Source organism: Tachyglossus aculeatus, chromosome 18 (assembly GCF_015852505.1).
Source record: "Tachyglossus aculeatus isolate mTacAcu1 chromosome 18, mTacAcu1.pri, whole genome shotgun sequence".
Taxonomy (NCBI): domain Eukaryota; kingdom Metazoa; phylum Chordata; class Mammalia; order Monotremata; family Tachyglossidae; genus Tachyglossus; species Tachyglossus aculeatus.
The window spans coordinates 40,487,116-40,513,875 of NC_052083.1; the positions used below are offsets into that span (position 1 = coordinate 40,487,116).

At 51.1% G+C, this 26,760-nt stretch overlaps 1 protein-coding gene across 4 annotated transcripts in view; it reads left to right on the forward strand.

The window, feature by feature from the left end:
* Positions 1 to 26,760, forward strand: part of OSBPL9 (oxysterol binding protein like 9) — a 79,043-nt gene that overhangs the window by 12,973 nt on the left and 39,310 nt on the right. For all 4 annotated transcript variants that reach the window (XM_038760012.1, XM_038760013.1, XM_038760014.1 and 1 more), the window contains exons 2-4: positions 5,477 to 5,527; positions 13,676 to 13,754; positions 18,722 to 18,798. In XM_038760012.1, the coding sequence (XP_038615940.1) occupies positions 5,477 to 5,527; positions 13,676 to 13,754; positions 18,722 to 18,798 (207 nt within the window). The remainder of the gene's footprint in view (positions 1 to 5,476; positions 5,528 to 13,675; positions 13,755 to 18,721; positions 18,799 to 26,760) is intronic.

A 26,760-nucleotide genomic window follows, 5' to 3' on the forward strand; every position in this document is an offset into this window, starting at 1 on the left:
AGGTGATCGGGTTGTCCTACGGGGGGCTCACAGTCTTCATCCCCATTTACAGATGAGGTAACTGAGGCTCAGAGAAGTGACTTGACCAAAGGCACCCAGCTGACAAGTGGCAGAGCCGGGATTTGAACCCATGACCTCTGACTCCAAAGCCCGGGCTCTTTCCACTGAGCCACGCTGCTTCGTACAGTACAAAAAAAGTTGGTAGGGACACTTCTTGCCCACAGCAAGCTCCACATCATCCCCTTCCATGCTGCACAGATGACGGGCCTGCCCTTCCTTCATCCATCCCTCCGCTCTCCCCCGACTTCTAACTCTCCTTCACTTCAGGGTCCGTCTCCCCCGCTAGAACATCAGCTCCTGGTAGGCAGGGACTGTGTCTTCTAGCTCCCGTACTCTCTCAGGCGCTCAGTACAGCGCCGTGCACGGAGTAGGGACTCGGTACGTACCCCCGGTTGGTCGCTGCGGCCATTTGCGGGTCGGGGGTGTGCCTCAGGCTTAGTGAATTTGATGTGATCTGTCAGCCAGTGGTGTTTATCGAGGGCTTACTGTGCCGTACTCTGTGCTGAACCCTTGGGAGAGTTCAGTACAGTAGAGCTGGCTCACCATTAGGGCAACGTCCAGAGTGACGATCGCTCCGACAGTGGGGTCCTTGCCAGCCTCGGGTCCGGGGGCCCGTCGTTCCAGATGCACTCCGTGATGGTGAGGGCCATCATTTATCATCATCAGTCGTATTTATTGAGCGCTTACTGTGTGCAGAGCACTGTACTAAGCGCTTGGGAAGTACAAGCTGGCAACATATAGAAACAGTCCCTACCCAACAGTGGGCTCACAGTCTAAAAGGGGGAGACGGAGAACAAAACCAAACATACTAACAAAATAAAATAAATAGAATAGATAGGTACAAGTAAAATAAATAAATAAATAGAGGGCCATCTGGTTTGCTTCCGCTCACTTATCAGGGAAGCAGCGTGGCTCAGTGGAAAGAGCCCGGGCTTGGGAGTCAGAGGGCGTGGGTTCGAATCCCGACTCTGCCCCTTGTCTGTTGTGCGACCTCGGGGCAAGTCACTTCACTTCTCCGTGCTGCAGTTGCCTCGCCTGTAAAATGAGGGTGAAGACCGAGCGCCGTGTGGGACAACCTGATGACCTTGTATCTACCCCAGCGCTTAGAACAGTGTTTGGCACATAGTAAGTGCTTAACAAGCTGCTCACTCTCAAGGCTGTCCATCCATCCCCTCGCCCCCTCCTACCTCCCTTCCCTTCTGTCCTTGTCCAGCCCAGCCCGCCCCCTCCGCTCCTCAGCCGCTCACCTCCTCACCGTTAGGCCTCGTTCTCGCCCGTCCCGCCATCGCCCCCCGGCCCACGTCCTCCCCCGGCCCGGAATGTCCTCCCTCCGCACAGCCGCTGTCTTCCCCTTGGAGAAGCAGCGTGGCTCAGTGGAAGGAGCCCCGGCTTTGGAGTCAGAGGTGAGGAGTTCGAATTCCGGCTCTGCTGATTGTCAGCTGTGTGACTGTGGGCAAGTCACTTCACTTCTTTGGGCCTCAGTTCTCTCATCTGTAAAATGGGGATTAAGACTGTGAGCCCCACGTGGGACAACCTGATCACCTTGTAACCTCCCCGGCGCTTAGAACAGTGCTTTGCACATAGTAAGTGCTTAATAAATGCCATTATTATTATTATTCCTCCCTTCAAAAAGCCCTACTGAGACCTCACCTCCTCCCCCTTCCCATCCCCCCATCCTACCTCCTTCCCCTCCCCACAGCACCTGTATATATATTCGTACAGATTTATTATTCTATTTATTTTACTTGTACATATTTACTATTCTATTTATTTTTTGTTAATATGTTTTGTTTTGTTGTCTGTCTCCCCCTTCTAGACTGTGAGCCCGCTGTTGGGTAGGGACCGTCTCTCTATGTTGCCAACTTGGGCTTCCCAAGCGCCTAGTCCAGTGCTCTGCACACAGTAAGCGCTCAATAAATCCGATTGAATGAATGAATGAATGTCCCACGTGGGGCTCACTGTCTCAATCCCTATTTTACAGAAGAGGTAACTGAGGCACGGAGAATTAACAAATACCATCATTACGAGAAGCAGCGTGGCTTAGTGGCAAGAGCACGGACTTGGGAGTCAGAGGTCGTGGGTTCTAATCCCGGTTCCGCCACTTATCAGCTATGTGACTTTGGGCAAGTCACTTCACTTCTCTGGGCCTCAGTTACCTCACCTGTAAAATGGGGATTAATAATAATAATAATGATGGCATTTATTAAGCGCTTACTATGTGCAAAGCACTGTTCTAGGCTCTGGGGAGATTACAAGGTGATGAGGTTGTCCTATGGCGGGCTCACAGTATTAATCCCCTTTTTACAGATGAGGGAACTGAGGCCCAGAGAAATGAATTGACTTGCCCAAAGTCACACAGCTTACAAGTGGCGGAACTGGGGTTTGAACCCATGACCTCTGACTCCAAATCAATCAATCAATCAATCGTATTTATTGAGCGCTTACTGTGTGCAGAGCACTGTGCTCTTTCCACTGAGCCACGCTGCTTCTCTAGACTGAGCCCTACGTGGGACAACCTGATTACCTTTGTGTCTACCCCAGTGCTTGGCATATAATAAGCACTTAAATATCATTATTATTATTATTATTATTATTATTATTGTTACTATTGTTAGACCCAGTGCTTAGGGCTGTTTTCTTTGTCTCTGAAAGCACGTGCCCATGCTACCTTGCCATCATTCATTCATTGTCATATTTATTCATTCATTCATTCAGTTGTATTTATTGAGCGCTTACTGTGTGCAGTGCACTGTACTAAGTGAGAAGTCCTAGTTGGCAACATACAGAGATGGTCCCTACTCAACAGCGGGCTCACAATCTAGAAGGGGGAGAGAGACAACAAAACATATTAACAAAATAAAATAAATAGAATAAATATGTAATTTATTGAGCTCTTACTGTGTGCAGAGCACTGTACTAAGCACTTGGGAAGTGCAAGTTGGCAACATCTAGAGACGGTCCCTACCCAACAGCGGGCTCACAGTCTAGAAGGGGGAGACAGACGACAAAACAAAACATATTAACAAAATAAAATAAATAGAATAAATATGTATTTACTGAGCGCTTACTGTGTGCAGAGCACTGTACTAAGCACTTGGGAAGTCCAAGTTGGCAACATATAGAGACGGTCCCTATCCAACAGCAGGCTCACAGTCTAGAAGGGGGAGACAGAAAACAAAACAAAACATATTAACAATATAAAATAAATAGGATAAATATGTAATTTATTGAGTGCTTACTGTGTGCAGAGCTCTGTACTAAGCGCTTGGGAAGTACAAGTTGGCAACATAGTTGCCGTCAGCCGTCTCGGCTTCCTGGGGAAGGGGAGGACGGAGTCGGGGGGGTCGTCCTCCCTCTTGGGAGGACCTGTTTGCTACACACCTACAGCTTTTTGGGCGCCTGGGCAAATGTCGTATGGGGGTGGCGGGCATGTTTGTTGTTCCAACATCCAACTTGTACTTCCCAAGCGCTTAGTACAGTGCTCTGCACACAGTAAGCGCTCAATAAATACGATTGATGATGATGATGATGATCAACTCCCTTCCCCCTACTGGCTCCAAGTTGGTAAGGAGAGGGGTTGATGATGATGATGATGATGATGGCATTTATTAAGCGCTTACTATGTGCAAGGCACTGTTCTAAGCGCTGGGGAGGTTACAAGGTGATCAAGCTGTCCCACGGGGGGCTCACAGTCTTAATCCCCATTTTACAGATGAGGGAACTGAGGCCCAGAGAAGTGAAGTGACTTGCCCAGCGTCACACAGCTGTCGACAATTGGCAGAGTCGGGATTTGAACCCATGACCTCCGACTCCAAAGCCCGGGCTCTTTCCACTAAGCCCTGCTGCCCCTCTGGAGTATTACTAGAGGGGAGCAGGGAAATAGTTCTTTTCCTGCTGCCCTCTGTGCCCAGTTCACCAAGATCGTGTGTGAGTGTGAGCACGCCCGCACACAGGTTGCCAACTTGTACTTCCCAAGCGCTTAGTACAGTGCTCTGCACACAGTAAGCACTCAATAAATACGATTGATTGATTGATTGGTTGGTTGATTGAGATTGCAGAGGCACCCTGGCTTGGAGGAAACTGGACTCCACCACTCAGGGGAGGATGAGGAGGGGGAGCCTGGCCTAGCAGAAAGAGCACCCGTCTGGGAGTCAGAAGACCTGGGTTCCAATCCCACCTCAGCCAGTTGCTTCCTGCGTGACCTTGGGCAAGCCACTTCACTTCTCCACGCTCCGGTCCTCGTGTTCTCCCTCCTACTTACACTGGGAGCCCCACGGGGGGCAGGGACTGGGTCCAACCTAATTAACTCGTGTCTACTCCAGTTCTTTCAACAGTGTTTTACCCACAGCACGCGCTCAACGAGCACCGTAATGAGACTAAAAAGAGGGGATTTGTTAAAGAGCCCCGGCAGGGAGCCAGTACGCGTCCCAGCCTCTTCTCTCCTTGGCCCGTGGGATCGAGGAGAGCAGGAGGGAATCGCTCTCCCCTGGGCCCTCCCCTCGTATCAATCAATCAATCGTATTTATTGAGCGCTTACTGTGTGCAGAGCACTGTACTAAGCGCTTGGGAAGTCCAAGTTGGCAACATATAGAGACAGTCCCTACCCAACAGTGGGCTCACAGTCTAAAAGACAGTGGGCTCAGAGTCTAAAAGTCAAGTACCAGCAGCGAAGCAGCGTGGCTCAGTGATGATGATGGTGGCATTTGTTAAGCGCTTACTATGTGCAAAGCACTGTTCTAAGCACTGGGGAGAATTCAAGGTGATCAGATTGTCCCACATGGGGCTCACAGTCTTCATCCCCATTTTACAGATGAGGTAACCGAGGCACAGAGAAGTTATGTGACTTGCCCAAAGTCACACAGCTGACAATTGGCGAGCCCGGGCTTTGGAGTCAGAGGTCATGGGTTCAAAGCCCGGCTCCGCCAATTGTCAGCTGGGTGACTTTGGGCAAGTCACTTCACTTCTCTGGGCCTCAGTTACCTCACCTGTAAAATGGGGATTGAGACTGTGAGCCCCACGTGGGACAACCTGATCACCTTGTAACCTCCCCAGCGCTTAGAACAGTGCTTTGCGCATAGTAAGCGCTTAATAAATCATCATCATCATCATCGTCAATCGTATTTATTGAGCGCTTACTATGTGCAGAGCACTGTACTAAGCACTTGGGAAGTACAAATTGGGAACATATAAATGCCATCATTATAAGTACCAGTCAAGTACCAGCTTGTCAAACAACTGGGAGCCGTCGACGAGAGGTGCCGGGGGGCAGGTGGAGGAGGGCCGGGCTCGCTTCTTTGACCATTTTCTGGGGTGGCTGCCAACCTGTGACCCCTCGGTTCCCCGGATTCCCTGCAGTTCAGCGAGCACAATTCTCCCACCGCGACACTGAGGGCATTTGTGTTTGTTTGTGTTTCAGTCCAAGGATAAAATGATGAGAGGCTCCCGCAGAGGCTGCGTCAGACTCAGAGTGAGTATCCTTCACCCCCTTTCACCACGTTTTCAAAAAGCTCCAAAGGCAGCGGAGACAAAACGGGGTGGCGGGTAGGGTTTTTCTCCCCGGTGCCTTCTGGACGACCCTCGCCCGCGGTCGTTTTTGTCTCCCTTGGCTTTTGGGGGGTGCCTGCCTGCCATTTCCCTTCCCTTCCGTTTTCTCCTCCATTCATCATCATCATCATCATCATCATCAATCGTATTTATTGAGCGCTTACTATGTGCAGAGCACTGTACTAAGCGCTTGGGAAGTACAAATTGGCAACATACACAGACAGTCCCTACCCAACAGTGGGCTCACAGTCTTAAAGGGGGAGACAGAGAACAAAACCAAACATACTAACAAAATAAAATAAATAGAATAGATATGTACAAATAAAATAAATAAATAAATAGAGTAAAAAATATGTACAAACATATATACATTCATCTTGGCTCTCAGCGGGGAGGCACGGGGAGACTGGGTGGAAGGGGAGAGCGGTGGCAGCCCCCCAGCCCCCTGAGGTCAAAAGTCAAGGCACAGCATTTCAGGCGGGCTCGCGTCGTTAGGACCGTTGGCACGGTGGACCCTGGAGGTGGCCGTTTCCGGGAGACCTGGGCTGTGGGAGCCGCCGCTTCCTTATCCAAAGCTGACTGCATTCCCTTTGGAATACTCCTTGTTCCGTCTTCTGGCGATTGGGCATCAGGCTGTGGCAACACTTTCCCACCCTGTTGGCATTTTCTGAGCTGTGAGGGATTTTTTTTTTGTGTGTGTGTGTGTGTGTATTTAAACACTTTGCCAGACACCGTGCTAGGCACTGGACTAGATCATCATCATCATCAATCGTATTTATTGAGCGCTTACTATGTGCAGAGCACTGTACTAAGCGCTTGGGAAGTACAAATTGGCAACATATAGAGACAGTCCCTACCCAACAGTGGGCTCACAGTCTAACTAGACTAGATACAAGATAGGTGGGCACAGGCCCTGTCCCACAGGGGGCTTGCAGTCCTAATCCCCGTTTTACAGTTGAGGGAACTGAGGCACAGCGAAATGACTTGCCCAGGATCACACAGCAGGCAAGCGGCGGAGCTGGGATTTGAACCCAAGTCCTTCTGACTCTCAGGCCTGCCTACTGAGCCACACTGCTTCTCGATCCGCAGTAATAGCCTCATTAGGCTAAGTTGTTCCTCGCCGCCCTTTGCTTTCTTGCCTCTGGTCCGGCCTGGTCTCCGTAGGGACCCCTGTTAGGACAGATTCTGGGGGGGAGGAGACAATTTGGGGGAGTGGGGCGGGGTGGGCGTGGGGACAAGATGGGGACAGTATGGGTGGCCACCGGGCCTGAAGGTTCTGGACATTGTGAGGAAAACTCATTAGGTGTCCAGCCTGGTCCAGATGGCCGGATACTTCTGCGGCTCCAGAACTCGAGGCCCTTCTGTATATTGAACATCAGAATATTATAATATTATTAATAATAATAATGTTGGCATTTGTTAAGCGCTGACTATGTGCAAAGCACTGTTCTAAGCGCTGGGGGGGATACAAAGTGATCAGGTTGTCCCATGTGGGGTTCACAGTCTTAATCCCCATTTTACAGATGAGGCAGCTGAGGCTCAGAGAAGTTAAGTGACTTGCCCAAGGTCACACAGCAGACATGTGGTGGAGCTGGGATTCGAACCCATGGCCTCTGACTCCAAAGCCCGGGCTCTTTCCACTGAGCCACACTGCTTCTCTCTAATTAATTAATTAATTAACCTAACTATTAATAGTGGTGACAGTATTGGTTAAGCACTTCCTATGTGCCAAGCACTGTACTAAACACAAGCTAATCAGGTTGGACACAGCCCCTGCCCCACATCATCATCATCAATCGTATTTATTGAGCGCTTACTGTGTGCAGAGCAGTGTATTAAGTGCTTGGGAAGTACAAATTGGCAACATATAGAGACAGTCCCTGCCCAACAGTGGGCTCACAGTCCAAGTCGAGGGTCTTCCATCAATCAATCGAATTTATTGAGCGCTTACTGTGTGCAGAGCACTGTACTAAGCGCTTGGGAAGTACAAGTCGGCAACACATAGAGGCAGTCCCTACCCAACAGCGGGCTCCCAGTCTAGACATCTTCAGACATCAGGCCTTCCAGAGGGAGAATGTCCGTTACCGACTGGTGCCTCAGAAGGAAAGGTGGAACGATCCATTCATAAGGCTGTCACAAGGGGACCTCTTAATAGTAATAATAGTAGTAATAATAGTAGTAATATTTGTGGTGTTTGTTAAGCACTTTTTGTGTGCCAAGCACTGTTCTACTTGCTGGGGTAGATACAAGTTAATCAGGTTGGACACAATCCCTGTTCCCACTTAGGGCTCATAGTCTTAATCCCCATTTTACGGATGAGGTAGCTGAGGCCCAGAGAAGTTAAATCATCATCATCAATCGTATTTATTGAGCGCTTACTGTGTGCAGAGCACTGTACTGAGCGCTTGGGAAGTCCAAGTTGGCAACATATAGAGACAGTCCCTACCCAACAGTGGGCTCACGGTCTAAAAGGGGGAGACAGAGAACAAAACCAAACATACTAACAAAATAAAATAAATAGAATAGATATGTACAAGTAAAATAAATAAATAAATAAATAGAGTAATAAATAAATAAATAGATAGAGTAATGAATAAATAAATAAATGGAGTAATAAATACATAGAGTAATAAATAAATAGAGTAATACATAAATAAATAGAGTAATAAAGAAATAAATAAATAGAGGAGTAATAAATGACTTGCCCAAGGTCACACAGCAGACATGTGGCGGAGCCAGGATTAGAACCCAGGTCCTTCTGACCTCCAGGCCCGGGCTCTTTCCATTCTCATGACTGGGGACTAGTCAGTTGTTTGTTCCCGGTCAGACAGGTCTCTCCTCAGGCAGCCAAGATAATGGGGGCTCAGATTCGTTCATTCATTCAATCGTATTTATTAAGCGCTTACTCTGGGCAGAGCACTGTACTAAGCGCTTGGGAAGTACAAGTCGGCAGCATATAGAGACGGTCCCTACCCAACAACGGGCTCACAGTCTAGAAGACGGGCTCACAGTTGTCAAGGTGCCCCTTGACCCCAAGGTTTCGGCTGAGGCCCGTTATCGAGGGTGGGTCCATCCGTTGAATGTTTGGAACTCTGATCTTTTAGACTGTGAGCCCACTGTTGGGTAGGGACTGTCTCTATTTGTTGCCAACTTGCACTTCCCAAGCGCTTAGTACAGTGCTCTGCACACAGTAAGCGCTCAATAAATACGATTGATTGATTGATCATGGGAGAACTCCCCACTCCTCCCATGTCCAGGAGGTAAGACGCTTCACTTCTGGACTTCATTTTCCTCAGGAGGCCTTCCCAGACTGAGCCCCCTATTTCCTCTCCTCCTCTCCATCTCCCGCGCCCTACCTCCTTCCCCTCCCCTCAGCACCTGTATATATGTTTGTACAGATTTATTACTCTATTTATTTTACTTGTACGTATTTACTATTCTATTTATTTTGTTAATGATGTACATTTAGCTTTAATTCTGTTTGTACTGACGACTTGACACCTGTCTACATGTCTTGTTTTGTAGTCTGTCTCCCCCTTCTAGACTGTGAGCCTGTTGTTGGGTAGGGACCGTGTCTATATGTTGCCAGCTTGTACTTCCCAAGCGCTTAGTACAGTGCTCTGCACACAGTAAGCGCTCAATAAATACGATTGAATGAATTTAGCTTTAATTCTATTTGTTCTGACAACTCGACACCTGTCTACATGTTTTGTTTTGTGGTCTGTCTCCCCTTTCTAGACTGTGAGCCCGTTGTTGGGTAGGGACCGTGGCTATATGTTGCCAGCTTGTACTTCCCAAGCGCTTAGTACGGTGCTCTGCACACAGTAAGCGCTCAATAAATACGATTGAATGAATTTAGCTTTAATTCTATTTGTACTGACAACTCGACACCTGTCTACATGTTTTGTTTTGTGGTCTGTCTTCCCCTTCTAGACTGTGAGCCTGTTGTTGGGTAGGGACCGTGCCTATATGTTGCCAGCTTGTACTTCCCAAGCGCTTAGTACGGTGCTCTGCACACAGTAAGCGCTCAATAAATACGATTGAATGAATTTAGCTTTAATTCTGTTTGTTCTGACAACTTGACACCTGTCTACATGTTTTGTTTTGTCATCTGTCTCCCCCTTCTAGACTGTGAGTCCGTTGTTGGGTAGGGACCGTCTCTATATGTTGCCAGCTTGTACTTCCCAAGCGCTTAGTACGGTGCTCTGCGCACAGTAAGCGCTCAATAAATACGATTGAATGAATGAATGAAGGAATGAATCTGCAAAATGGGAATTAAGACTGTGACCTCTACGTGGGACATGGACTGTGTCCAACCTAATCAGCTTGTATCTACCTCAGGGCGTAGAACAGTGTTTGACACATAGTAAGTGCGTAATAGATACCCTTAAAAAAAAAAAAAGGTTTCTTCAGAATGCCCGGGCTGCTAAAGAGGGCCACAGCATCTCCCGGACCCTGGCCCAAATCATCATCATCATCAATCGTATTTATTGAGCACTTACTGTGTGCAGAGCACTGTGCTAAGCGCTTGGGAAGTACAAATTGGCAACATATAGAGACAGTCCCTACCCAACAGTGGGCTCACAGTCTAGAAGGGGGAGACAGAGAACAAAACCAAACATACTAACAAAATAAAATAAATAGAATAGATATGTACAAGTAAAATAAATAAATAAATAGAGTAATAAATATGTACAAACATATATACATATATACAGGTGCTGTGGGGAAGGGAAGGAGGTAAGATGGGGTAAATGCTACATCAGCAGAGTTTCAATCCTGGCGTCAGCCCTCAAGTTAAAAATACCGTGTCCCATTGGGGAACCTGTTCGTCCTAAACAGGAACCGGTGAGCCGTGCCCTCTCCCTGCGTCCCAGGGAGGACGGCTGCGGCGGTCGGACGGGGACCGGGGGTTCGGACGTTCAGACGCTGAGCCCCTTGGACGGTGAGGCCCGGTACCAATCAGTCACTCGATCGTATTTATTGAGCGATTTCTCTTGCATCTACCCCAGAGCTTAGAACGGTGCCTGTCACGTAATAAGCACTTAGCAAATATCGCAATTATTACTGTTACTATCATTAACGATCACTTGGAAGAGCACAGTGCAACAGAATTAGCAGACGTGTTCTCTGCCCACAGCGAGCCTACAGTCTAGATGGGGGGACGGATATTAGTATGAATAAGTAATTTATAATCTATAATTTAAAGATATGTGCGTAAGTGCTGTGGAATTGGGGGGTGGGGTGACTATCAAATGTCCGTGTCGATTCTCCTCTGGCAGCGTCTCTGGAGAAGGCCGCTCTGCTGCTTTTCTCAAGTTAATGCCAGGACGGGGAAAATCCTTCCCTAGACTGTGAGCCCACTGTTGGGTAGGGACTGTCTCTATATGTTGCCAACTTGTACTTCCCAAGCGCTTAGTACAGTGCTCTGCACACAGTAAGCGCTCAATAAATACGATTGATTGATTCCCTAGAGTGAAGGCACATCTCCAAGAAGCCTTTCCTGACTAAACGCTCCTCCTCTTCTCACACTCCCTTCTGCATCACCCTGACTTGCTCCCTTCATTGTTCCTCCCTCCCAGCCCACAGCACGTATGTACATATCTGTAATTTATTTATGTATACTAATATCTGTCTTACTGTACATATTCTATTAATTTTATTTTGTTAATATGCTTTGTTTTGTTGTCTGTCTCCCCCTTCTAGACTGTGAGCCCACTGTTGGGTAGGGACCGTCTCTATATGTTGCCAACTTGTACTTCCCAAGCGCTTAGTACAGTGCTCTGCACACAGTAAGCGCTCCATAAATACGACTGAATGAATGAATGAATGTATGTCTCCCCCTCTATGTTGTGGGCAGGGAAGGTGTCTGTCTGTTATCGTCTTGTCCTCTCCCAAGTGCTTAGTATGGTGCTTTGCACACAGTAAGCGCTCAATAAATATGATTGAATGAATGGGAGGGGGCAGGGTGGAGTGGTTTTCTGGAAAATATAGGGTGGGGGTTATCACCCTCTTGCCTAATGCTGTAAGTGCCCAGTAAATAATAATATTTAATAACTGTGGAATTTAAGTGCATACTATATGCCATGCACTGTACTAAGTGCTGGGGTGGGTACGAGAAGTAGCATGGCATAGTAGATATAGGGTGGGCCTGGGAATCAGAAGGTCATGGGTTCCAATTTCGGCTCCGCCACTTTTCTGCTGTTTGACCTTGGCCAAGTCACTTCACTTCTCTGTGCCTCAGTGACCTCATCTGTAAAATGGGGATTGAGACTGTGAGCCCCTCAGGGAACGGGGACCGTGTCCAACTCGATATGCTTGTATCCACGGCAGCGCTTAGTATAGTGCCTGGCGCATAGCTAGTGTTTAACAAATAACGTCCTTATTATTACAAGCAAATCTGGCTGGACACAGTCCCCGTCCCACATGGGACTCACAGTCTCAATCGCCATTTTACAGATGAGGTCACTGAGGCACAGAGAAGTGAAGTGACTTGCCAACGAGTAGCGGAGACAGAATTATGGAGTGTATTGGCCTGCTGGGTTTGCCTGTCTCTCCGGGATTGGCCCAGGAGTTGCTGGGGTTGGGCTCGGGACTTGTTTGGGAAGGCTGAGGGCGGGGGTCGCTTTTAGGCCAGACAAAGCTCCGGAACATTATATGTGGAGAGCCTGGAGCCAGGGGGTGGCCCTGATGGTTCTGGTGGCTGTGATGGATCGTGGGGACCCCACCCCTGGGTCATAGGTTCCCTTCTGCCCTGTCTCCCAGATGTCTCCCCCAATCAATCAATCAATCGTATTTATTGAGCGCTTACTGTGTGCAGAGCACTGTACTAAGCGCTTGGGAAGTACGAGTCAGCAACACATAGAGCCAGTCCCTACCCAACAGCGGGCTCACAGTCTAGAAGGGGGAGACAGAGAACAAAACCAAACATACTAACAAAATAAAATAAATAGAATAGATATGTGCAAGTAAGATAAATAAATAGAGTAATAAATAGGTACAAACATATATACATATATACAGGTGCTGTGGGGAAGGGAAGGAGGTAAGATGGGGGGATGGAGAGGGGGACGAAGGGGAGAGGAAGGAAGGGGCTCAGTCTGGGAAGGCCTCCTGGAGGAGGTGAGCTCTCAGTAGGGCCTTGAAGCCAGCCCCTTTCAATCATTCAATCAATCGTATTTATTGAGTGCTTACTGTGTGCAAAGCACTGTACTAAGCGCTTGGGAAGTACAAGTTGGCAACATATAGAGACAGTCCCTACCCATCAGTGGGCTCACAGTCTAAAAGGGGGAGACAGAGAACAAAACCAAACATACTAACAAAATAAAATAGAGTAGATATGTACAAGTAAGATAAATAAATAAATAGAGTAATAAATAGGTACAAACATATATACATATATACAGGTGCTGTGGGGAAGGGAAGGAGGTAAGATGTGGGGGATGGAGAGGGGGACGAAGGGGAGAGGAAGGAAGGGGCTCAGTCTGGGAAGGCCTCCTGGAGGAGGTGAGCTCTCGGTAGGGCCTTGAAGGGAGGAAGAGAGCTAGCTTGGCGGATGGGCAGAGGGAGGGCATTCCAGGCCCGGGGGATGACGTGGGCCGGGGGTCGATGGCGGGACAGGCGAGAACGAGGTACGGTGAGGAGGTTAGCGGCGGAGGAGCGGAGGGGTACGGTGAGGAGGTTAGCGGCGGAGGAGCGGAGGGTGCGGGCTGGGCTGGACAAGGAGAGAAGGGAGGTCACTCCCCAAGCCCCCTAGATCCTCGACTTCCTTCCAGGGGCCACAGCTGGTCTCCTCACAGGCTCACGGAGCTGGCTCGGAGGCTTCCAGAGGTCCTCCCCACCGCCACTGCCGACAGACCAGAATCTGGGAAGCAGCCTTACCGGGACTGCGGAGTTTCCGCCCCATCCGAGGAGGAGCGAGGAGCAAGGCAGAATCTCAGATTTCCCTTTGATGCGGCTGGTTTGCCGCCGGGGCCCGCCCCCCGGGCCCGCCCCTTGTCCCGGGCTGTAGTGGTAGTGGGCTTGCTGATGTCACTCTTGCCTGATCCGGATTTTGCTCTTTGTTTCGCAGGGAGCCGTGATTGGTATAGACGACGAAGACGACAGCACCTTCACGATAACCGTTGATCAGAAAACCTTCCATTTCCAGGGTGAGCCGAAAGTAGAGCTTCTTTATCCTCCCAGACCTGACGGCTCTCGGCTCCGTGCTGCGGGGTCGGCTGGGGGACTACAGGCGAGGAGGCGAGGATCCCCGCGGTCCCGGCGGCATGAAGAGTCGCGAGGCCGACGGGGCGGTCGCGGTCTCGGCCCCGGCCGAACCGGTGCTTGAGCCATGAGGAGCCCGGCGGGAGCGGGCGGCGCGAAGGGGGAGCTTGGCTGCCGGGACTCTCAGTTTGCGTTCATTTCACCTCCATTCGCGCGCCCCGGCTGCCGGCCGTCGTTCCTCCGCGCCTCCCCCTCTCCCGTTCCCCAACGCCAATGCCATCTGCCACTGCTATGTTTCGGCATTGCATGCTCTGGTTCACCGGGAGAAAGGGTAAGGTCCCGTCCGATCCTTCTCGTTTCCCGTTTCCGGGGCAGCGGCGAGGGAGCCGAGACCGGGAACGCCAGCTCTCTGAATGGCGCGGGCGGTCCCTCTCCCCTGTTTTCCCCCCACAAAAACCTCCCAGGAATTCCCCCGAGCTGGAATCCTGGTTCTGTGATTTGGTCTCCTTGGAGGATAGCGGCTATTTCCTGTTAAAGGGAGAGTAAGAAACTCCGAAATGGAGTGGGTGGGATGTCTGGGAGATGCATTTCCAGAACTGCGGGAGGCAGGATGTGTGTGGAGAGTTTAGATGACACCTAAGTCGGCACAGACGTCTTTAAAGCGGAATGGAGCGTTTGTATTGTCAGTGACCAACGGTGCCCTGGGCATGTTAGTGATCGGGAGGGTGCGGTCTCGTCCCCTCCCCACGGGGCGGGAGTGTCATAGCGATTTCTTCTGGGCGGCCGACTCCACGTCTGGAGCCGACGGCCACCTTCGATGGGGCCATTGAGAATGGTGGCCGGGATCCTGGCTTCCAGGCTGGGGCGTTGGGCTACGACCCCCGTCGTCTGAGTCTACGGAGTGAGGGTCATCATCATCAATTGTATTTATTGAGCGCTTACTATGTGCAGAGCGCTTGGTGCAGAGTGCAGGGTCATCCTTGAGATCCGCGGTGGCATGACCCGCGTCCAGACCCTTGGGTTTCCGCTGCCGGACCGACCTCCACTTTTGGGCCCTGGCTCCCGATGCCCGGGGTACCGCGAGCCCTCTGAGACGGTAGGATGACAATAGGGACAGAATTGAGCTGGTTCCCGAAGTGCATTTCGAGATAGGCCAGGGCTGCAGCGTGGGGCTCTGGGAGCCGCAGTTGCTACGGAAACCCCGTCCTTCCGCAGTTCCCGGCCGCTGTATTGTTTGCTGGCAGACCGAGAGCCGGGCCTTGTGAGAGGTGATGGTTTTGCCTCTCGGCAGAGAGAAATTAAAATTCAACCCCCCCCCCCCCCCCCATCTGCGTGCCCCCTCCCTCTGTGGGTACGAAGCTGGTGAGTAAAGAAATGGGCTGGAGTAGGTTGAGAAAATGTTCACGGGGTGAAAGCAGGGGGGCCTCCGCGGGCTGTACACCCAGGACTAGCCGGGCGGGCTCTGGGTGGGGCAGAGATGCTCCAGCCGCTAGCCAAAGGAGCCCCCGGTCTCGGGACCACTGTCGTGACACCATGACCCGCTGCATCGTGACCTGTTCGAATCCGGTTGAGGGGCTCTGTAGCGGTCCATCCCTCTACCTGCGCTCGTCTCGGCTAGAGGTTGAAGATGTCTCAGATGCCCTCGGCCCCCTTCACCCTCTCCTCTACGATCGAAATCCGGGTCCGGCGGACCGGTCTGATGGGCCGAAGCTCTTGGAAGATTTTGTTTTAAAACGCCGTATTTGCCGTTCGTGCCCATGCAAGGGAAGTCAGGATTTTGAATTTTCGGTCTGTCACTTGAGTCCCCGTATTCATGCGTTATGAAGCCACCCAGCTGAGGCGTGGAAATGTGTTGAAGGCTGAGGCCGGCTCTGGGGGACTGCACGAGTGAGGTGTCTTTGCGGCCCAGCGAGACGTCTGCCCAACCGTCCCTTGTCTGAGCCAGAAGAGGAAGCCCGGGGTCCCGGGAAGCCCAGCACCATGCCCTGCCAGGATGTACTCGGGGACCCAGGAAGTCCAGGGACTGCGCCCAGGAACTTTGGCACCCTGGGGCATGGCATCAAAACAGACACTGATTACGTGGGGTCACTCTGGGGTCGAATTTGAATCTCACGGTCTCCAGCTCCAGATCCCTTTTCCTGTTGTGAGAACCTGTTTTCCACTCGATCTCTTTTCAAAGTCGAAGTATGGGCGTGACCTGCTTGCCTTATCTTTCCGGAATCAGTTGGCAAACCCCACTCTTGTCAGACGGGCCATGTCACCTGATGCGAATTCCTCAAGTAACGTGTAACCTTTAACTCTTCAGTGGTTACACCTTAACTGTACACTTAACTGGCACAATACCCTGAAATCGTCATCAAAGAATGAGTTGCTGTTTTTAGAAATTACTTTCCACGGTGATGTTTTTCTGGCCACGTAAAGAGAGAAAACGGGATTGATGGCAGAGCCCAAGTCACCCAGTCCAGCTGGGGAAGCTGTGGTGGCTCAGTGGAAAGAGCACAGGCTTTGGAGTCAGAGGTCATGGGTTCGAATCCCGGCTCTGCCAACTGTCAGCTGTGTGACTTTGGGCAAGTCACTTCACTTCTCTGTCCCTCAGTTACCTCTTCTGTAAAATGGAGATTAAGACTGCGAGCCCCCAGTGGGACAACCTGATCAACTGGTAACCTCCCCAGCGCTTAGAACATAGTAAGTGCTTAATAAATGCCGTCATTATTATTATTATTATTGGGAGGCCCATCCAGATCCCTGTCGTCAGAGCTCCTCGCATCAGCTGGCCCCCGATTGGCTTGAGGCTGAGGAAAATCCTTTGTTTCCTCCTGGAGGCCTTGCACCCTCCCCAGAAGGACCCAAGCAAAAGTCAGCTCCGACTGGTGGCCTCTCCCTCGTCAGCCATTCGGAGGAAGCGGAGAGGATCTCTGGGGTCGAACTGGAGTGGCGGGGCAGCAGACTTGAGCCTCCTCAGCCCGGCACCAAGAAACCTTTTTTCTTTCCCCCTGGCAAGTGTTCGTTGCCACCTGCCAGCCAGCCGGGGCCAATCCTGAGCCGCCCCACGCAGGGCCTTGTTGCCGGGGGCGCTGACTCTCCTTCCCACGGTCCAGCCGGGATGTCGGCCCGAGCCGTTGCCGAAGCTCCGGATCCCCGCTCCTCGGGAACCGGCGGTCGGGAGTGTGCACTGCTCACCCAGTCGTGATGCATGGGACCCTCCCACTGTAGACCTCGGAGCCGTGAGTTGGGGCCACCGCTGAGGGAACGGGAGGACATCGGGCCGAGCTCCTGCCGTCCGCCAAGGCCTGCTGACCTTCTTGAAGGTGCCTGGGCCTCCAGGCCCGTCACACTGGGCCATGGTGGCTGTACGATCCTGTCTGAAGTTGTGGGTCATCACAGAGGAGGTGGGGTTGGCCACGGCCTCCCTCGTCCGAGACCCCGAGACGAGGCGGAAAGGCGAGTGTGTCTGCGAGGGACTGGGCCTGACCCCGGTGCCTCTGTGGCCGGCCCCGCGCTCTCCCGGGACAGGCCTCGGCTCTGTCAGCTTCCTCCTCTCTTCCTGCCGAAAGCTTGACTCTCCAGCCCTTGGAAGGGGCCTTCTGGCATTGTTGGGCCAAAGGAAGCTTCGCATCCTGCCTCTCGGCCTAGCCCGGACTGGGGAGCTGTTGCCGTGGCCCTGGATTGGCTCCTGGGGACGGCGTGATGGTCTCCACGGACAAGGCAAGCCCACGGCTGTGGGAACGGGACCCCGGTCTGGGGCCTGTTCCCAGTGCTTGGAAGTGAGGCGGGAATGGTGGCCCTTGGAGAAGGGGCCTTGTCGGGCCACGAAGAGGGGCGGCTAAGGCAACAAGATGCCGTTGGACAAATGTGGAAACTTAAAGAAGCGAGGCCTCAAGAATCTGGGGGACATTGCTTGTCAGTTTTTAAAATTTTTTCCTTTTCTCAAGTTTCCCTTAGAACGGTCCCATCTGTTCTGAACCTGGTTCTGCTCGGTGCAGAGAGCCCCAGGTCTCAGTGCTGTAGCGGGGGCCAGAGGGGACGTGGAGGGGTCGGCGGGGAGCGCAGTGTGGAAGATGAGCCGGGACGTCCCATCCTGAACCTCAGAGTGGGGCCGGAAGAGGCTTTTAGAATATTGGAAAGGCCGCAGCCGTTGTAACAGTTGGGCTAAGCACCCCCTCCCCTCCCCCGACCCTCAGCCCGAATTGTGCCGTAGCTCTCATTGCTTGCATCGCTCTTCTTGGCGTCTCATCTTGCCCTCTTTTTCGTGCCGGTCATCTCTCATGTGTCCGTGGGCAGATCCCCCACCCTACACCCCCGTGTTCTTTCACTTGCCAACCCTCCGGGAGTCGGGGGCGAGTCTGAATGATCCCCTGACAGGGGTGGCGGTCATTAAGTCTTGCCCGGGTATCGCCGTGCCCAGTGGCGAGGCAAGCTCTCTGAGCCTGATTCAGCCCCGGTATCGCTTCTGCGCATGGCCCCGGACCCTCCCTCCCTGGCCTCTTCCTGCCCTGGCCCGTCATCGTTGTGGCCAAGCCCCGTTGTTCCCGGCCTTCCTCTTCTCTCCCGAGGATGGAGCGGGCAAGGGAAAGGCGAGGAAACCCGATTGGCCTGGCTTGCTCTGTGCCCACCCCTCTGGAACAGAGCCCGGCAGAGGAGGAGGAAGGTGGCATACGGGGGCCGATAAAAGGTTTTGGAACCGTCTGTGGGCATGAGAGGAGCGCTCCCCCGATCCCACGACGGTGGCCTAATTTTAAAATCCCTGTTCCCGAAAGAGCCGAATCCTATTTTTGGAGCGTGGTAGCTCAGAGGAATGCCAGGAAGCTTAGTTTGCCTGCCAAATAGGAATTTAGCTGTCCTAAAGCCCTTCTTTGGATCCAGACTTATTTTTCCAAAGTTTAAGCACCTCTCAATGTCTGGTCCTTTGCAGCCCGAGACGCCGATGAGAGGGAAAAGTGGATTCATGCCTTAGAAGAAACTATTCTCCGCCACACTCTTCAGCTTCAAGTAAGTGTGTACAGATTCCTTCTGGACCCGCCTTGATTTTTATAGAGAATCGTTGTGGAACAAAGCATTCTTAAATTACTCTTTCTCATCCCTCTGAAGTAGGGCAAGGGAGGTATTTTCACCCCGTTTTGCAGAGATGTTAAGCGACTTGCTCACGTGAGAGGCCAGTGGCAGAGGCGGGATTTGAACCCTGGGTCTCTGGCTTCCAGCCCGATGCTCTTTCCACTGCACCATCCTGCCGCCCTTCAAGTGAAAGGCGTGCCATCCCAAGTGCCTCAGCTCTGCCGATGCGTGGGTGGGCTCGGGGGGATGCACCTGACGGGCTGCGTGATGCCGGGCCGGTGGGGTGACAGTGCCCGATGGCTGACCAGAATCCCGGGAAGCAGCCTGAGCTCCCGGCAGTTCTGGCCTTGGGGGCCGGCTCGTGGCCGGAGCCGGACCGTGGGTCCGATCGGCTGTTGGTCACGTGCTCGGGATGGGAGTCTGGCGGGGGCGGCCCCGGCGTGTGGCCCCAGAGGCCTGGGGGCTACGGAGGGTTAGGGGCGGAGGGAGCCCTTTTCCCTTGGCCTTTTCTCTGCCCACTGGGGCAGCTCTGCCTCAGGAAATTCAGCTGCCTTCATCTCTGGTGGCACTTTGGAGGTGGGGCTGCCCTCCCTTGCAGGAGGGCACTTCTGGGGCAGCTTGTCTTGAAAATGGGCTTTTTCCCCACCAGCTGCCGGCAGGCCCAACTCTTTCTATCTCCACTCCTGGAGCTCAGTTTTAATTGTAGCAGTAAGGGTGTTGAGCAGTGCGGAAGTGCCGAGCCCTGAGGCGTTGGAGATTCAGGTCAGACTCATCCCTGGCCCGCGCTCCGTAAGAGGGAGGGAGAGTAGATGGGGGGAAACTGGGGCTCAGAGTGGTGAAGTGACCTACCCAGGGTCACCCAGCAGGTATGGGGCAGAGCTGACATCAGGATCCCTGTCTCCCGCCTCCCAGTTCCAGGCACTATCCTCCGAGCCACACTTACCGACTTGGATCCAAGAGACCACGCCCCGTAGGAATTTCCAGATTCCAGATTCTTGAGCTTTGGCAGTTTTCATCGCCGTCCGAAGTTTTTGTTTCCTCTGTAGACTTTTGAATTGGAAATGGAAGCCGGAGGGCACAAAAAGGTTTCGGTCTCACTGATTAATAATAATAATGGTGGTATTTGTTAATTGCTTAGTCGGTGACAGTCACTGTAGTATGCACTGGGGTAGGTAAAAGATAATTGGGTTGGACACAGTCCCTGTCCGAAGTTTTTGTTTCCTCTGTAGACTTTTGAATTGGAAATGGAAGCCAGAGGGCACAAAAAGATTTCGGTCTCACTGATTAATAATAATAATGGTGGTATCTGTTAATTGCTTAGTCGGTGACAGTCACTGTACTAAGCACTGGGGTAGGTAAAAGATAATTGGGTTGGACACAGTCCCTGTCCCTCACAGGGCTCAGTCTTAATCCCCGTTTTACAGTCGAGGAAACCGAGGCCCAGAGCAGCGAAGCGACTTGCCCAACATCACACAGCAGACCGGTGGCCGAGCCGGGATTAGAACCCAGGTCCTCTCACTCCCAGGCCTGTGCTCTTTTCACTAGGCCATGCCCCTTGTTTCGCAAGGGCTGCCTCCCGCCCAACTGAAAGATTTCCTCTATTTGGGGCTGGTGGGGGGAATGTCTGGGGCCGTCAAACAGGCCATACCCCTGTACCCCGGCGATTGGGCAGGCCGAACCCCGTCCTGAGGCCAGAATTGCTCGGCCCCGACGGAGGAATAGGATGAGACCCTATTAGCTTGGTTATCTTGTATCTACCCCAGGACTTAGTACAGTCCGGGCACATAGTAAGCACTTTATGAGTACCACGATTATCATCCCTTCTGTCTTTCCTCTCTTGCTGCCAAGAGCAGCCCCCCTCTTGTCAGGAAACACAGCCTCCGGGCCCTAGGGTGCTGGATGAGCTTTCCAGCCACCCTGTCCCTTGATCTCTGAACGGTGGTAGTCCTGAGCAGGGAGCCCCGCTGCATGATCGGTCTGTCTGCACTCCCGGGTCGGGAATTCCTCTTTTCGGAGGAGAGATAAGCCTGCTGGGGAGACTTCCAGGTCTGTGTGTCTCTGTGTCTGTGTCTCTGTCTCTCCTTGGAATTAGTCTTGGCTTAGACATAAACTTAAAGCTGAAAGCTCAGTGCTTTCTCCTCTTGTTTTTCCAGTTGTAGTGAATTAAACTGCTGTTGCGTCTGCGTTCATTCCCAGCCTGGGGAATGATCTAGCGGTTCTATCACCATCCATCCATCCTTTCTGTTGATGCATGTGGTAGAAAGAAATTAGAAACCAAAACAGTGGAGTCATTCACAGCAGTGATAATAATAATAATTGTGGTATTTGTTAAGCGCTTACTATGTGCCAAACGCTGTACTAAGTGCTGAGGTAGAGACAAGATAACCAGGTTCCACCTGAAGTAGGAGGGAGAACAGGGATTGAATCCCCATTTTACAGATGGGATAACTGAGGCACAGAGAAGTGAAGTGACTTGCCCAAGGTCACCTGCAGGAATATGGAGGAGCCGGGATTAGAACCCAGGACTTCTGGGCCCACTAAGACCACTGGAGCTCAGTGGAGGAAAGTCACCCAACTTCCAGTCTTCTGGAGATTTCCCAATTGGATGTAGACCAGTAAAATGACTGGGGGCAGGGCGGAAGGTGGTGGGGAAATGGGGTGTGTGAGTGTGTGTATCTCTGTCTCTGGTTTTGAAGTTGACACCCCCATAGCAAGATTTTTATCAGTGTGACAGTGTGACTGATGTAAGACAATCCTATGAGGTGCTGTTGTACTGCTCTCCACAGAGCTCATATTTAACGTCTTTTCTGTGCAGCGCATTGTGCTCATGGCCAGGGAGAACTTTTGGAATGGTAGGACAAGGTTCTTACCCTTAAAGGGGTTTGTAATCTAATGAAAAAAGCGGGTCTCACGTTTACCTGTTCAGCCAGGCTGCATTGTAGGTTGAAGCCGTTTGCCTCATGCATTACTTTCCGTAACTGTCAAGTCCTCTGCTATACCAGATGCGTGCAAACTCCTCAAAAGGATCAGGAGGCCAGCCAGGAAACGCTAAGTGAGCTAGGAAAAAAGCTCATGATAGATAGATCCCTTCAGCTATAGTCAAAAAGAGCTTGTGCCTGCAACCATGGCCTTTTTGAATGAATAATTAATGGAAAGATACATTTTATTGAGTTGGGAAAAAATGCTTACAGTTGCATTGTTTTAGGGCTACCTGTCAGGGCTACATTTTTCCCTGCTACCACTCCCGCCCTCCCCAGGGATCACTGGGCTCTATTGGGGATTGGTGATAACCCTTCAGGCCGTCCAAATTTTCTCTAGTCCCAGAAAGACTGGTGCTGTGAGTGAACATCAGTAGCCTGATGAGACCCAGGAAGCTGCATTTAAAGTGTGGCACCCTTCCGGGGCCTGAGGTTCACAGCACCATTTCCTTTCAGTGTTGATTTTCACACTTCAGCTTGAGCCTTGAAAACTGGTTTTCCAGTCTGGTGCGCTCTGATGTGCCTTGAGGACACACTCTGGCTTGAGATGTTTGTGTGCTGTTGGATCCATTTTTTTGTTGACCCTAGTCAGTCAGTCAATTAATCAATCAATCAATCGTATCTATTGAGTGCTTACTGTGTGCAGAGCCATTTACTAAGCGATTGGGAGGGTACAGTAGAACAGAGTTGGTAGACATATCCCTTGCCCACAACCCATCGGTAGTATTGATCGAGCGCCCTCAAGGAGCTTAGGGTCAAGGTCGGGAGGCAGATGCTAAAATAATTCACAAATAGGAGGAAGAAAAAGAAGAAGATGAGTGTCTGAGGTGGTACATAAATGGTAGCAAGGGTATGACATGTCCAATAAGTGCTGTGGGTGATGGTGAGTTCCCCATTTTACAGATGGGGAAACTGAGAGGGAGAGGACTGACTGAGGTTTAAATGCCAACGGCCAGGAGTTTCTGATTAACGCGGAGAGGAGTAGGCACGGTTGGAGGTTTTTCACTGGCACGGCTTCTGGGAATGCTCTCTGCCGAAATGGTGTAACTCCAAAACACACAATTCAAAAGCCACTCTTCAAGGGCAAGTTTTCACCGTCTTGCTTTGCAAATTTGGCAGTGTGGAGACTCGTTTTTAATGAGGGACTGCCGTTTTTACTGAGTGCTGGCTCCAGACAGGACACTGCAAATTAAGCACTTAGGGAGCAGACAGAAGTCGGCCCTGCCCTCTATCTAGGAGCTTGCACACTAATGGGGAAATATAAGCCGCTGAAAGTTGACTAGAAACCAACAGTAGTTGGAAAATGAGAGACTAGGTAATGTGAGAGGCAGTTGGGAGGTTTGTTTGTGGAAAGGGTGGCCAAGAGAAGGGGCAGTGTTGGGGAAAGAGAGAGCCGACGGGAAAGAAAGGAGAAGCAGCATGGCCTGGCGGACAGAACACGTCTGGAAGTCGGAAAGACGTGGGTTCTACTACCGGCTCCACCACTGGTCCTGCTGGGTGACCTTGGGCAAGTCATTCACTTCTGGACCTCATTTACCTCATCTGCAGGACTGCGGAGTCCTTCTGGAAAATGGACTGTGTCCAACCTGTTTAGCTTGCATGCACCCCAGCACTTAAAACAGTTCCTGGCACGAAAGGAGTACTTTAACAAATAACATTTATAAGAGAGAGAGAGAGAGAGAGGAGGTTGATGGTTTGGTGTGAGGGGTGGTGGGAAGCCACGGGGGTTCTTTGAAGGGGGAAGTGATGTCCTCCCAGTCTGTCTTTTAGGGAGTTGTTTGGAGCCGCAGAGATTAGGATAGGCTGAAGCAGGGAGGGGAACCAGTTCAGCGCTTAGAACAGTTCCCGGTGCTTAGAAGAGTGCTTGGCACATAGTAAGCGCTTAACAAATGCCATCAAGAGACTGATCTAGTAACCTGCTAGACTGCAAGCTCCTCCCTCTAAATGGTAAACTTCTTGTGGGAAGGAAACATGTCTGCTAAATCTGTTCTATTGAACTCTCCCAAGCGCTCGGTACAGTGCCCTGCACACAGTAAGCACTCCGAAAACAGAAGCAGCGTGGCCTGGTGGAAAGAGCATGATCTTGGGAGTCAGAGGACCTGGGTTCTAATCCCAGCTCTGCCACTTGCCTGCTGTGTGACCTCGGTCAATCAGTCAGTTTGTATTGAACACTTACTGTGTGAAGAGCATCTATCACAGCATTTAGAGCAATGCTTGACACAGAGTAAGCTCTTCAGAAATACCAGTAAAAAATAAACATGATCGATTGCTAGTCCATCAGAGATGGGTTGAACCAGGTTAGCAGTCCTAAAGGGAGAGGAAGGAGGGCATACCGTGGAGGAAAAAATGGAAGGATTATGAGACGGGCTGAATGCGGGAGGTAAAGGACAGAGAGGAGTCACAGTTGAGATCTCAGGTGGCGGAGTTGTTAAACTGTGATGGGAAGGTGAGAAGGAGGGGTGGGTTTAGGAGAGAAGATGAGTCAGCCTTTAGTCATATTAAATGGAAGGGTCAGCCAGATGGAAATGGAGAAGACAACTGATAATGGTCACGGTAGTAGTTAAATGCTTACTAAACACCTAATAATAATAATAATAATAATAATGGCATTTGTTATGTGCTTACTATGTGCAAAGCACTGTTCTAAGAGCGGGGGAGGATACAAGGGGATCAGGTTGTCCCACATGGGGCTCACAGTCTTAATCCCCGTTTTACAGATGAGGGAACTGAGGCCCAGAGAAGTGAAGTGACTTGCTCAAAGTCACACAGCTGACAAGTGGTGGAGCGGGATTCGAACCCATGACCTCTGACTCTCAAGCCCAGGTTCTTTCCACTGAGCTACGCTGCTTCTCGCTGTGCCAAACACTGCCAGGCCCAGCCGGTGCCCCCGGGGACCCCTGCCCTCACCGCCGCCACCGGACCGGTTAGGTGGGCCCTTCCCCAGGCCCTACCAGGCAAGGGCCGGGCCCTGAGGGGTGTTATGGCGGCAGCCGCTGGACCTCAATGGACCGGCCAAACATTAGAGAAGCAGCGTGGCTCAGTGGAAAGAGCCCGGGCTTTGGAGTCAGAGGTCATGGGTTCAAATCCTGGCTCCGCTGCTTGTCAGCTGTGTGACTTTGGGCAAGGCACTTCACTTCTCTGGGCCTCAGTTCCCTCATCTGTAAAATGGGGATGAAGTCTGTGAGCCCCACGTGGGACAGCCTGATCACCTTGTATCCACCCCAGCGCTTAGAACAGTGCTTTGCACATAGTAAGTGCTTAATAAATGCCATTATTATTATTATTATTATAAGAGCCCGGGCTTGGGAGTCAGAGGTTGTGGGTTCTAATCCCGACCCCCCGCCACTTGTCATAGGAAGCGCTTAACAAATGCCATCATTGAGCCCGCTGTTGGGTAGGAACCGTCTCTCTATGTTGCCAACTTGGACTTCCCAAGCGCTTAGTCCAGTGCTCTGCACCCAGTAAGTGCTCAATAATAATAATAATAATAAATTCTAGAGGGGGAGAAAGGCATTAATATAAATAAATTTAATTGCAGATATGTACTTAAGTGCTATGAGGCTGAGAGAGGGGTGAATAAAAGGTGCAAATCCTAGCGCAAGGGAGCTGCATAAAGAAATAGAAGAGGAAATGAGGGCCTAGTCATAGAAGTCGTCTTGGAGGAGATGTGTTTTTAATAAGGTTTTGGAGGTGGGGAGCATGAACATCCATTGGATATGGAGCAGGATGAATGAATCTCTCATCCTGTCCTGACTGGACTACTGCATCAGTCTCCTCTCCGATCTCCCATTTTCCTGTCTCTCCCCACTTCAATCCATACTTCATGCCGCTGCCCGGATTGTCTTTGTGCAGAAACGCTCTGGGCATGTTACTCCCCTCCTCAAAAATCTCCAGTGGCTCCCAATCAATCTGCGCATCAGGCAGAAACTCCTCACCCTGGGCTTCAAGGCTGTCCATCCATCCCCTCGCCCCCTCCTACCTCACCTCCCTTCTCTCCTTCTCCAGCTCAGCCCGCACCCTCTGCTCCTCTGTCGCTAATCTTCTCACTGTACCTTGTTCTCGCCCGTCCCGCCGTCGACCCCCGGCCCACGTCCTCCCCCTGGCCCGGAATGCCCTCCCTGCGCTAGCTCTCTTCCTCCCTTCAAGGCCCTACTGAGAGCTCACCTCCTCCAGGAGGCCTTCCCAGCCTGAGCCCCCTCCTTCCTCTCCCCCTCCTCCCCCTCCCCATTCCCCCCCACCTTACCTTCTTCCCCTCCCCACAGCACCTGTATATATGTATAGATGTTTGCACATATTTATTACTGTATTTATTTTACTTGTACATATTTATTCTATTTATTTTATTTTGTTAATATGTTTTGTTTTGTCGTCTGTCTCCCCCTTCTAGACTGTGAGCCCGCTGTTGGGTAGGGACCGTCTCTCTATGTTGCCAACTTGTACTTTCCAAGTGCTTAGTCCAGTGCTGTGCACACAGTAAGCGCTCAATAAATATATGCATGTATGTATTTATTACTCTTTATTAATTTTATTTGTACATATTCTATTTATTTTATTTTGTTAATATGTTTTGTTTTGTCGTCTGTCTCCCCCTTATGGACTGTGAGCCCGCTGTTGGGTAGGGACCGTCTTGCTATGTTGCCAACTTGGACTTCCCAAATGCTTCATCCAGTGGTCTGCACACAGTAAGCGCTCAATAAATATATGTATGTACGTATTTATTTATCACTCTATTTTATTTGTACATATTTATTTTATTTTGTTAATATGTTTCGTTTTGTCGTCTGTCTCCCCCTTCTAGACTGTGAGCCCGCTGTTGGGTAGGGACTGTCTATGTTGCCAACATGGACTTCCCAAGTGCTTAGTCCAGTGCTCTGCACACAGTAAGTGCTCAATAAATATATGTATGTACATATTTATCACT